The sequence below is a fragment of the Schistocerca americana genome, chromosome X (assembly GCF_021461395.2).
Source record: "Schistocerca americana isolate TAMUIC-IGC-003095 chromosome X, iqSchAmer2.1, whole genome shotgun sequence".
In the NCBI taxonomy this organism is placed as follows: domain Eukaryota; kingdom Metazoa; phylum Arthropoda; class Insecta; order Orthoptera; family Acrididae; genus Schistocerca; species Schistocerca americana.
This window is the reverse complement of record NC_060130.1, coordinates 914,914,343-914,927,848: the sequence shown is the minus strand read 5'-3', so window position 1 is coordinate 914,927,848 and position 13,506 is coordinate 914,914,343. Positions and strand designations below refer to the sequence as shown.

At 42.2% G+C, this 13,506-nt stretch overlaps 1 protein-coding gene across 1 annotated transcript in view; it reads left to right on the top strand.

Moving 5' to 3' along the window:
- Window positions 1-13,506, top strand: part of LOC124554719 (orphan steroid hormone receptor 2-like) — a 120,578-nt gene that overhangs the window by 32,595 nt on the left and 74,477 nt on the right. Inside the window, exons 3-4 of the mRNA XM_047128365.1 lie at window positions 12,607-12,757; window positions 12,842-13,021. Coding sequence (XP_046984321.1) covers window positions 12,646-12,757; window positions 12,842-13,021 — 292 coding nt within the window. The 5' untranslated portion in view covers window positions 12,607-12,645. The remainder of the gene's footprint in view (window positions 1-12,606; window positions 12,758-12,841; window positions 13,022-13,506) is intronic.

Here is a 13,506-nt window from a genome sequence, read left to right as displayed (position 1 = left end):
ATTTCCCGCTGCTGCCAAGCTTTACTTGGCGTGGTGGCTAATGTGAGTAATTAGGTTTATTCAAATCAAGATATCATGACCAATTACAACAATTTCCAAACTGTCTCTGCTGCACAAATACAGCTTCGTGATTGTTGTGATCATTGTGACACCTTTGTCTGCATTGCTCAAATGTTTTTAGTTTAAACACTGCCTGTTACTTAATTCTATTCATACTGAGCAAAACATGTGTCGAGAATTTATTCTTGTTGTCAAGTGCAGTATTTGTGTTCGAATTTTTTGGGATGTTAAACAAACAAACAATGTGAGTGATAGCTTGTGTGTGTGTGTGTGTGTGTGTGTGTGTGTGTGTGTGTGTGTGTTTTTCTACTTAACTGATGAGGCACAGTACCTGATAAACTCAAAAAGACAACTACAGTGCAAGAGATGCAGAATAACACACATTCAGACACCAAACAAAATACTTATTTACATACTTGCACTTGACAACGAGAAGAAATTCTCAAAACGCGTCGTGCTAAGCATGAAAAAATACGTAACTAGTGCAGTATTTCATTATTTAGATAATGAATGACAGCTGCAGGCATACAAGAACATGGATTATGACATATGAAATTGAGTCAAACATTCCTACTTCCCAGACAGTTATCAGTTCCAGTTACATCAGCGTTTTTTTTTTGTATAATAAACCTTCATTAAATAGTAAAAAGTCCCAGTCAAGTCTTTTGATGCCTGTTATGTAAATATATCATACATAAAGTGCAAGGGGATATCTTATACATAACTTTTACAGCTTAAAACATTGTTTACCACATTTTACATTTTCCTGTGTTTACATAATTTTTTTGAAGTCACCGTACATACCATTTTAAAGGAAGGATGTTGTCCATGTCATATAGTAAGCGGCATTATAGATATCCAGGTGTAAAGTCAGAATAATGTTTCTGTTGTACCAAATAGCACTCTAACCCAGAGTTGAATGTGGTATCCCCCTCAAGGAAAGTATAAATATTGACCATTTAGCCACAAAGACCACCAATGGTGCATTTTAGTTACAATTCAGTATACCTAATAACAACAATAATAATAAATACATAATAATAGATTCCGTGGAGGCCCGGGAAAAAAATAGGCCTCCGGTATTTTCTGCCAGTGTTAAAAGGCGATGAAAAGAACAAACCACTAATAGGGCTAACCCCCCTTTTAGTGTGATTAGTTAGTTCAGGACAGAACTAAAGAAGCCTCCGACAAGCGCCATCATGGTCGGGGATGACGCTTGAACTCTATGCCCGCCCACAATGGTAACGACACTGCTAGCCAACTGGAAATTGATTTAAATCCAAATAGAGGTGTTTTGCAGGATATGCTTCCTGCAACCACCCTAGAAGGAAAACAAAGACAGAGGATTAGATGGCCAGATGAAGTTAACCGACACCTCATGTTCTGTTATTACCAAGCAACAAACCTAGGAACCAACACAACTGGATACAGATCACAAGTATACACAACATTTATTACCAGATACCCGGAATTAAAATTTTTAATAGAACGACGACTAGCTGATCAGATCTGTGTAATAATAAAAAATAACAGGATACCCCAGTCAGAATTGGAAAACATCAAACAACAAGTACAACAAATACTGGAACAAAATAATGTGCAATCAGTGTTGTGACTTGGCAAGACAGCCAAGCCACTAGGAGGTGAAGCCGATAGGCACACTTTAAGCTCACGCAGGCTGGCGTGAGGTCTGGAACAGTTAAAGGATTTGAGTCTAGCAAATAAAGTACGTAGCTGTTGGAATACTTAACTTTAATCCATAATTGGTGAACATCGGTCTGACGGTACATGCATCACAAGATAAATAGCAAATGATGATGGCGCCTCGCTAGGTCGTAGCAAATGACGTAGCTGAAGGCTATGCTAACTATCGTCTTGGCAAATGAGAGCGCAATTTGTCAGTGAACCATCACTAGCGAAGTCGGCTGTACAACTGGGCCGAGTGCTTGGAAGTTTCTCTAGACCTGCCGTGTGGCGGTGCTCAGTCTGCAATCACTGACAGTGGCGACACGCGGGTCCGACGTATACTAAAGGACCGCGGCCGATTTAAAGGCTACCACCTAGCAAGTGTGGTGTCTGGCGGTGACACCACATTCCTCCCCCGCAAATCGGTGGACGGTTGTGGCATAAGGCTTCCGCCCGCCGTGGAGAGGAACCCATGTTGACGTATGCGACGAGGTGGGGAGCCTAAAAACAGGCGAGGCTGTGCCACCCGCGCCCTGCCATTCGGTCCGAGGGGAGCTAGGAAACGCCTGAAAACCTAGTCCAGGGTGCACGCCAACATGCGGTGTTTGCGCCCGTAGAGAGACAGGAGGGGCCGAAGGGTCGACCTCCATCGGGTCGGGACACCTGACGGGCGAAGACGACAGATGGTCCGGAGCGGGTAAGAGGTCCATGGCGGAGGACACCTGGTCACGGGAAGCGATCGGCGGTGCGTGACCCAGGGAGGCGCCCGGCAGTTGCAGCGACGCGTCCACTGCTGGAGTCGCCGGCGGAGGAACAGGCGGTGGCACATCGTCATGGGGCAAAATGGAAGGCAGCGTCGGTAACACCTGGGGATGAGGCGAGCCAGTAGATGGGTCCCCAGGGCGCTGAACGGACAGCACTGTCGCTGAAAGCAGACGGGGAGCGGCAGAATCCGTGCGACGACAGAGGCGCAGCTGATTGAGATGCCGACGCACCTCACCAGAGGCCCCCCAAACCAGATACATAGCACGGCCGAGGCAGCGAAGAATGCGCCCTGCGAGCCAACGCCGTGAACCTCGATAGTTGCGATAGTATACAACATCGCCAGGGGCAAAAGCAGGTGTCTGCCGCTGCACAGGAACCTGATGCGGCGGATGTAGCAACGATATCAAGGTGCGATGTGGCCGACTGTGCAACAACTCAGCCAGCGAGTGACCATCTCGGGCCTGTGAGCGATACGTGGACAAAAAGAGCAATAACGCGTCCTCCCGAGAATGAGACTCTTTCAACTTCAACATCTGTGACTTGAAAGTCCTGACCAAACGTTCAGCGGCACCGTTTGACTGTGGCGAAAACGGCGCGGATGTCAGATGTTGAATACTATTGGCCTTGCAGAATGACTGAAATTCTGCGGACATGAATTGTGGTCCATTGTTGGAAACAATAGTCTGCGGAAGACCTTCAAGGCAAGAGATAGTGGATAACGCTTGGATCGTGGCAGATGATGTTGTGGAAGACATCCGGACAACAAAAGGAAAATTACTGAATGAATCTACCAGAACCAACCATCGAGCATTCCAGAATGGACCAGCAAAATCGATGTGTAAGCGTTGCCAAGGGGAAGTGGCTTTCGGCCATGCAAAGAATTTCCGTTGTGGTGCGGATTGTTGTGCGGCACACGCCATGCAAGAAGAGCACATTTTCATAATCGCAGCATCGATTCCGAACTAAGTACAGTGCTGACGAGAAAGTTGTTTCGTTCGCAGTATACCCCAATGTCCTTGGTGGAGAAGCCGTAAGACAGAGGACTGTAACGAACGTGGGACCACGACCCTGGACTGATCATTATCAGAACGCAACAGCAAAACACCACGTCGTACAAAAAGTCTCTCCTTGTGAGCAAAAAATCGGCGAACCAACGGATCCTCGATCCTTGACTTTGACAAGGGCCGTTGCGTAGCAGCAAAACGCAGAACGGTAGCAAGGACAGGGTCGGCAGCTGTGGCCGTAGCTACATGACGAAAATCAATCGGAAACAATCTGACCACGTCATTGGTTTCCGAATCAATGAACATGCAAGAAAGTTCGGAGGAATCGAATGCTCTATCCTCAGCAACAGGCAAACGGGACAACGCATCGGCGTGTCCGTGCTTAGCAGTGGACCGATACAAGATATCGTAGCGGTACTGCGAGACCAGCGAATGAATTTCTGCACTGTATGTGGAGGTACAGGCTTGTTCCGATGAAAAAGCGATGTCAAAGGTTTGTGGTCTGTGAGGATGGTAAAGTGACGACCATACAAGAAATCATGAAACTTTGTAACACCAAATACGAGAGCCAATGCTTCTTTCTCGATCTGGGAATAATTTCTTTGCGCAGACGAGAGCAATTTGGACGCAAAGGTAATAGGGCGATCGTGCGAACCATCTTTGTGCACAAGCACAGCACCGATCCCGAAATCCGATGCATCCACCATCAACAAAAGGGGTTTCTGGGGATCGAATGGCGTAAGGCAAGTATTGGAAAGCAACGCCGATTTCAACTGGCGAAAGGCGCGTTCGCATTCCGTCGTCCAGATGAACGGAATACCTTTACGGCGTAAGCGATGAAGCGGAGCTGAAATGGAAGAGGCGTGGCGCACATATTTATGGTAGTAATTGATTTTTCCCAGCACGCTTTGTAGCTGCTTCAAATTCTGCGGCAAAGGCAAGTCTTGTACGGCACGGAGGTGCTCGGGACTGGGATGTATGCCTTGGGCATTGAGAACATGTCCCAGATAGGGTAAGTCACGAGCAAAAAACACACATTTGTCCTTCCGCAAGCGAAGACCATTTTGTCGCAAGACCTGAAATAATGCTCTGAGATTGGCTAAATGTTCTTCTTCCATCTTTCCGGAGATCACAATATCGTCCAGATAGTTTGCTGCAGTAGGGACCGACGCACAAACAGTTTGTAAATATTGCTGAAACAATGCAGGGGCGGATGCACACCCGAATGGCAGTCGTTTGAATCGATACAAACCAAGATGCGTGTTAACCACCAAAACGCGCTGGGATTCTTCGTCCACCGGTATTTGCAAGTACGCATCTGCTAGGCCAATTTTGAAAAATATTTACCCGGGCACAGTTTGTCAAAAAGATCTTCCGGGTGGGGTAAAGGAAAAGTTGCAGTCACTAGTTGTGGATTCACTGTTGCCTTGAAGTCCACACAATGTCTCAATTTTTCCGAAGGTTTTGGCAAAGTTACTAAGGGTGACGCCTAGAGAGAAGCCTGCACACGTTCAATTACACCTTGTGATTCCAAATCGTGTAATGTTCTTGCGACCTCATCACGCAATGCGTGGGGAACATTGCGCGCTCCGAAAAATTTTGGTTGCGCATTTACTTTCAGTTCCAGATGTGCTTCATAGTTCTTAGCGCAACCAAGGCCTGGTGCAAAAATGTCTGCAAACTCTTCACAGACGAGAAACACTGGCTGAAGGCACAGTCTGGTTCACCGATAGGACCTGATTTACTATAGACAAGTTAAACAACTGAAACAAATCGAAGCCAAACAAGTTCACTGCAGAAGAAGAACGAAGGACGTGAAATGACACAAGTTTTGTTTGTCCCTTGTATGTTGCAAGAAGGCTGCACTGTCCTAACACAGGGATAGCTTGTCCTGAATAACTACTTAACTTAAAATTTGCGGCACGCAACGGAGGTGTGCCCAGCTGTTTGTACGTGTCGTGATTGATCAAGGAAACTGCAGCTCCGGTATCGAGCTGGAATGGTATCACGTTGCCATGAATGTCCAAGTCTACAAAAAGTTTATTGTCCTGTTGACGACAAGAGCGACTGTCTCGTGCAACGTGAACTGATACTGGTACAGAATCACTTGCGACTTGACGGGATTTCCGGCGATGTCGACGCACACTATTCGTGGGACGAACACAGTCACTGTTAGAGAGATTGACACTGGGCGGAGTGGAATGAATGACGTGAATTTCCATGGGCGAAGGTTCACGAGCCTGAGTATTCTTGGTTCGATTCCGATTCTGGCGCGAAGCAAAGGGCCTGGAATGGTTGTGAGTGTCCGATCGGAGCTTTTTCTGGTAAACACTTTGAACATGTCCTCTTTTATTACAGAAAAAGCAAATAGCTTGGCGTGACGGGCAAGTCTTACGCGAATGTCTAGTAGCACACTGCGGGCAGTGATTTTATCACTGCATTTGCTTGCTTGTGCGGCACACGTAGCTGAGAGCTTGGCGGCAGCTGCGCGGACGGGCGCGAGGGCTGTTTACTGTTCCGTGCAGCGCGCCCGGCGGGCCGGTGAATGTGACACATGGCAGGTGAAGTTTCAAATGATTCCTGAGCAAAGTCAAATGTGTCCTGCCGATCCAATATGTCTATCACTTGTTGAAGGGAGGGATTGACTAGTTTCAAAATCTGTTCCCGTATACGGACATCAGAAAAGTTCTGTGCAATAGCATCACGTACCATAGTATCTGAATAAGGGAGGCCACATTGACACTCAAAAGCACAATCCCTAGTAAGGCCTTGCAAAGTTGCAACCCACTCCCGATTAGTCTGACCTGCCGTACGTTTTGTACGAAAGAAGGTATACCTTTTGGCAACTACATTGACTGATCTTTTGAAATATGCGTCTAATGCAGACAAAATTGCTACATAGGACAGAGTTGCTACGTCGCGTGGGGGAAATAATTTCACTATCACACGGTATGTCTGGACGCCTACGGCGGAAAGGATAAAAGGCTGCTGCTCATTACCTTGAATTCTGTAGGCGGCGAGATGGAATCCAAATTGGCGTGCCCACTCCGTCCAGCTTTCCAGTGCAGCATCAAAAGGACGAAAAGGTGGTGCAACTGCGTGTTGTGGCTGCGTGAGCGGTGGGGCGGTGGCCGCCGCATCGTGTTGCATTGCACATTGACCCTGGACGAGCTGTCCAAGGGCATCCAGCAAGGCCTGCGTCTGCTGATTCTGTAAGCGATAAAATTCGGACAGTACATCTGGAGATTGTGGCGAAGCCATGACACAAGTAAATTAGGCTGTATCAATACGCAAAATCCTCGTCATTTGTTGTGACTTGGCAAGACAGCCAAGCCACTAGGAGGTGAAGCCGAAAGGCACGCGTTTAAGCTCACGCAGGCTGGCGTGAGGTCTGGAACAGTTAAAGGATTTGAGTCTAGCAAATAAAGTACGTAGCTGTTGGAATACTTAACTTTAATCCATAATTGGTGAACATCGGTCCGACGGTACATGCATCACAAGATAAATAGCAAATGATAATGGCGCCTTGCTAGGTCGTAGCAAATGACGTAGCTGAAGGCTATGCTAACTATCGTCTCGGCAAATGAGAGCGCAATTTGTCAGTGAACCATCGCTAGCAAAGTCGGCTGTACAACTGGGGCGAGTGCTAGGAAGTCTCTCTAGACCTGCCGTGTGGCGGTGCTCAGTCTGCAATCACTGACAGTGGCGACACGCGGGTCCGACGTATACTAAAGGACCGCGGCCGATTTAAAGGCTACCACCTAGCAAGTGTGGTGTCTGGCGGTGACACCACAATTAGAAGAAGAAGAAAATACAGTAATGGACTCAAACATCCCAGAGCAAACAAACAAAGGACAACACACATCAATTAAACAATCAGAGGAAAACGAAATCTTAAGACAGCCACCAGAACAAGCACAAATAGAACACGAAGTGACACACGTGTTAGATATAGAAGAAAAATTTCAGCTGATATATATAGAATACAAAGACACAAATACAGACATTAGACCATTCTTACATAGACTGCCAAATAACCCACAAGTTGAAACAACAATAAAAACTATCAACACAATCATACACAACAAAATAAATGAATACACAACTATGGAAGAGTTACAACTACTGGTTTATATCGGAGCACTCACTACACTAAATATACACACTAGGCAGAGATCAGAACCAACCAACACACAGAAGAAACCCACAAAACCAGCATGGCAACACAGGCTACAGATCAGAATAGAAAAACTGAGAAAAGACATCGGACAGCTAACACAATTTATAAGAAATGAAATGTCAGAAGAAAAAGGTTAGGTAAAATCTCACAACAGGAAGCGATAGAGCAATTAGATGAAAAGAAGCAGAAATTACAAGCATTGGCCAAACGACTTAGAAGATACAAAAAAAGTGAAAATAGAAGGAAACAAAACCAAACATTCAACACAAACCAAAAGAAATTTTACCAGATAATAGATAACACACACATTAAAATAGACAATCCACCAAACATAACAGACATGGAACACTTCTGGAGCAACATATGGTCAAACCCGGTACAACATAACAGGCATGCACGGTGGATAGAAGCAGAAACAGACTCATACAAGATGATACCACAAATGCCTGAAGTGATAATTTTGCAACATGAAGTCACCCAAGCAATTAATTCTACTCACAATTGGAAAGCCCCTGGAAAAGATAAAATACCAAATTTCTAGCTAAAGAAGTTCACCTCAACACATTCACATCTAACTAAATTATTTAACAGTTACATTGGAGACCCATACACATTCCCTGATACACTTACACAAGGAATAACTTATCTGAAACCTAAAGATCAAGCAGACACAGCAAACCCAGCTAAATATTGCCCCATAACATGCCTACCAACAATATACAAGATATTAACTTCAGTCATTACACAGAAATTAATGACACATACAACACAGAACAAAATTATAAATGAAGAACAAAAAGGCTGTTGCATAGGAGCACGAGGATGCAAAGAGCAACTGATAATAGATGCAGAGGTGACATATCAAGCTAAAACTAAACAAAGGTCACTACACTATGCATACATTGATTACCAAAAAGCTTTTGATAGTGTACCCCACTCATGATTACTACAAATATTGGAAATATACAAAGTAGATCCTAAATTGATACAGTTCCTAAACATAGTAATGAAAAATTGGAAAACCACAATTAATATCCAAACAAATTCAAATAATATCACATCACAGCCAATACAGATTAAGCGTGGAATATACCAAGGAGACTCCTTAAGTCCTTTCTGGTTCTGCCTTGCTCTGAACCCACCATCCAACATGCTAAATAATACAAATTATGGATACAATATTACTGGAACATACCCACACAAAATCACACATTTGCTATACATGGATGATCTAAAACTACTGGCAGCAACAAATCAACAACTCAACCAATTACTAAAGATAACAGAAGTATTCAGCAATGGTATAAATATGGCTTTTGGAACAGACAAGTGTAAGAAAAATAGCATAGTCAAGGGAAAACACACTAAACAAGAAGATTACATATTGGATAACCACAGTGACTGCATAGAAGCGATGGAAAAAACAGATGCCTATAAATATCTAGGATACAGACAAAAAATAGGAATAGATAATACAAATATTAAAGAAGAACTAACAGAAAAATACTGAAAACAGAATTGACAGCAAGAAACAAGACAAAAGCTATAAATACTTATGCTATACCAATATTGACCTACTCATTTGGAGTAGTGAAATGGAGTAACACAGACCTAGAAGCACTCAATACACTTACACGATCACAATGCCACAAATATAGAATGCATCACATACATTCAGCAACTGAAAGATTCACATTAAGCAGAAAGGAAGGAGGAAGGGGATTTATCGACATAAAGAACCTACGTTATGGACAGGTAGACAATTTAAGAAAATTCTTTCTAGAACGAGCAGAAACTAGCAAAATACACAAAGCAATCACTCATATAAATACATCAGCTATACCACTGCAATTTCATAACCACTTCTACAACCCTTTAGATCACATAACATCAACAGATACGAAGAAAGCAAATTGGAAAAAGAAAACACTACATGGCAAGCACCCGTATCATCTAACACAGCCACACATCGATCAAGACGCATCCAACACATGGCTAAGAAAAGGCAATATATACAGTGAGACGGAAGGATTCATGATTGCGAAACAGGATCAAACAATAAACACCAGATATTACAGCAAGCATATTATTAAAGATCCCAGTACCACAACAGATAAGTGCAGACTTTGCAAACAACAAATAGAAACAGTAGATCACATCACAAGTGGATGTACAATACTAGCAAATACAGAATGCCCCAGAAGACATGGCAATGTGGCAAAAATAATACATCAACAGCTTGCCTTACAACATAAACTTATAAAACAACGTGATCCCACATACAAGTATGCACCACAAAATGTACTGGAGAATGATGAATACAAATTATACTGGAACAGAACCATTATCACAGATAAAACACCACCACATAACAAACCTGACATCATACTCACCAATAAAAAGAAGAAATTAACACAACTAATTAAAATATCCATACCCAATACAACAAATATACAAAAGAAAACAGGAAAAAAAATTGAAAAATACATCCAACTGGCTGAGGAAGTCAAGGACATGTGGCATCAGGATAAAGTTGACATTATACCGTTTATACTATCAACTACAGGAGTCATACCACACAATATCCACCAGTACATCAACACAATACAGCTACATCCAAGCGTATATATACAACTACAGAAATCCGTAATTATTGATACGTGTTCAATAACCCGAAAGTTCCTAAATACAATGTAACATATACCGTACAGTTAAAATGAAGTCACGCTTGATGAAGGTCCGCGTCACTTTCCATTTTTAACCAGCCCTAAGGTCTGAGAAAAATAGTAATAATAATAATAATAATAATAGTAACAACAGTGTATTCAATTTGAAGAAAAACATTGGTAGTTTCTTGAAATGTGTCTGGACTACTGACAGGCCCTGCATCATCTAGTTCTTGAGATAACAATTGCTCTTTCACTGGGTCTTAGTGTAAATGGAGATAGTTTCATGCAGTGGTGTACCAACTATTTTTTGTCAGGATGCAAGCGAACCTAGTCACCGATTGCTGGAAGGGGTGGAGTGTAACAAGTCATTTCAGATCAATCCCATTGAGAAAGAGCTCAAGAATTTCAAATGCATCTTTCTTAAATCGTCATTCACGAGACAATTCTTCGGGAACAGATGATGTTTACGTGTGCTTTAATTTCAGTAGTATTTTTCTTGGCTGTGAGATATTTGGGTCTTTCAGATTGAGGTTCTTTGAATAATCCATGGCTTTCTTAAACAGCATATCAAATGCTTCCACATTACCAATACATCACACAATAGATCACAACTTCTTGCAAGATCCAATCACTGGTTACTGCAGTGGATGTAAGTGCGTGGAAGATCCAAACACTGGTTACTGCAGTGGACGTAACAGATTCTTGACTGATCTTGAAGAAGAATTTCCTTCACGCACTTGGTCTGCTCAGAGATATTAGCTGTACCATTGAAGCAGTGGGCTTATAGAAACTCAGTTTCTAGTGAAAGTCAAGCGTGTCAGGGTTGACACAACACACGCATTGAGTGAATTGCTCCTAGCCAGCCATGTATATTTTGGAATAATAATTCCATAAAATAGAGAAATTTTTATTTGCTTCACAGTTACTTTTGCACATCATAATATCCAGTATTTCATTTTGTGTCACTGACACTTCATCCAGATCTTAAGTTCTGTGCTTCATTCCTCCTCTCATCGAGAAGGGTCTTGAAGTTCCCAGGGATATTCCAGTAGATATGCCATTGTTGGCATGTTTCATTTCATATGTGTTAATGCTATGCAGGACTTACTCATGCCATGATTGTTGACGGACAATTTTTGTGCTTTTAGTTGTAGAATTCAGTCCACTCTTTTAACACTGCTGTTTTTGTAAATTTCCAGTATTGTTGCTTAATGGTTTCCATTGTCTTTTTTTCTCTCTCTTCTGAGTTGTGGCCAGCAAATATTACTAGTTGTTGCATCACAGAGGAATAACTGTCTTCCTACCTCTGACCGTGTCCAGGCCTTCAAAGGAACTCGGACAGCTTATGAACAACATGCAGTGTATTGTCTTTGTTGCTAATGCCTGTAGGGGCAGCTACATGTCTGATAACACTGTTCACTTTCTGCATTGAGATCTTCTGCAAAAGTTATCGTACTAAAGCAGTGTCAAAGCCCCAGTCATCGCACAATATATTTCAACTTTCAAAGCTTTGAAAAAATGTACTCTGTTACTGCTGCCCTTCAAAACTGCAGCCTGAAAGAATCCTGACCACAATGAAAAACTGTAAAATTATGAACTTGTTAAAAATGTTCAGGATAAATATTCAGTATTAAACTGCAAAGAAATGTTCTGTTACTTACGATATTGTAATGTAATTTATTTGTTCTTTACATGCCACAGATTGCTAGTTTATTTCCAAAATTTTAACTATATCGGTTTGCTAAAATGAAAAACTAAATGTGGAAACTGCTAAAATAAAATGAGGCTGTTGAGAGATGATAGTAAAAAAGAGAGAGAGAGAGAGAGAGAGAGAGAGAGAGAGAGAGAGTAGATCCTTACTTTTCAGAGAACAGGGTCTGTTCTCCAGTGTAACTGAAGCAATGCAAAGTGTTGGGATGAAGGATAAACAAATCCATCTAATTCATCTGAAAGAAAACATACACTACGCAAGACAGAAAAAAAACAAATAGCAGCAGCTAACTTCATGTTTGCATGCACTGTCATTAAAAAAAGCTAGTATTCAGAATAATTCATTCTCACATTTATCCATTGTCTTAATAACCTGTAAAAAACCTTTGGACGTGTCGTTTGCAATTAATCTGGTATGATAAGTTTTGCACAGTACATTTACATATCATCTTCCTGTAGTATGAGTCATGTTTTCATGAAGGTAAATTTTACAACTGCCTGCTTTTCTTAACAGTTCTTGTCATTGTTTCAGATTCTACGTTGTTGTCTGAAGAAATGCTGTATCAGTCACATGGATCAACCATTGAAAGTAGAAATGAATGCAGTGCATACTGCACATGATAAAGTCCGTTCCTTGTGCCTTTCAGTTGAATTATGTGTAGTTTGTGGAGACAGGGCATCAGGTAACTAACATTTCTTCATAAGTTCCTCTGGTAAAAATAATGGAAATAACTAAATTTTGACAACTGGTTTGTTTGGTGTTATAGGTCGGCATTATGGAGCAATAAGCTGTGAAGGATGTAAAGGGTTTTTCAAACGTTCTATACGCAAACAGTTAGGTTATCAGTGCCGAGGAAACAAGAATTGTGAAGTTACCAAACATCACAGGAATAGGTGTCAGTATTGCCGTCTTCAGAAGTGCCTTACAATGGGAATGAGAAGTGATTGTAAGTGTTTCGTCAAAATTAACATCTCTCTCTCTCTCTCTCTCTCTCTCTCTCTCTCTCTCTCTCTCTCTCTCTCCTTTCTGTCTGTCTCCCCTCCACCCAGTTTCCTGGTCTCCCTATATGTGGTCAAGACCCAATAAATTCTCTCGTTTATTGGTTTGGCGCCCCAAACCTCCAGAATGGCAGCTATTCATAAAAAAGTTTGATTCCCTATTATGCTGTCTGTTATTAATCTGTGGTGATTTCAATGTAAACTTTCTAAGTAATTCTGATAGGAAAAGTGAACTGGAAGTGTTATTAACAACATATAACTTAGAATCAGTGGTCAATTTCCCTGTACATACAGCTCAAGACAGTAGCATTCTAATAGATAATGTATTTGTACAGAAAGAGGATGTAAAACAAACACATGCTTTCCCTGTGGTAAATTGATTGTCAGACCGTGATGCACAACTGATTAACTTACAAAACCTAACAGGGTATTT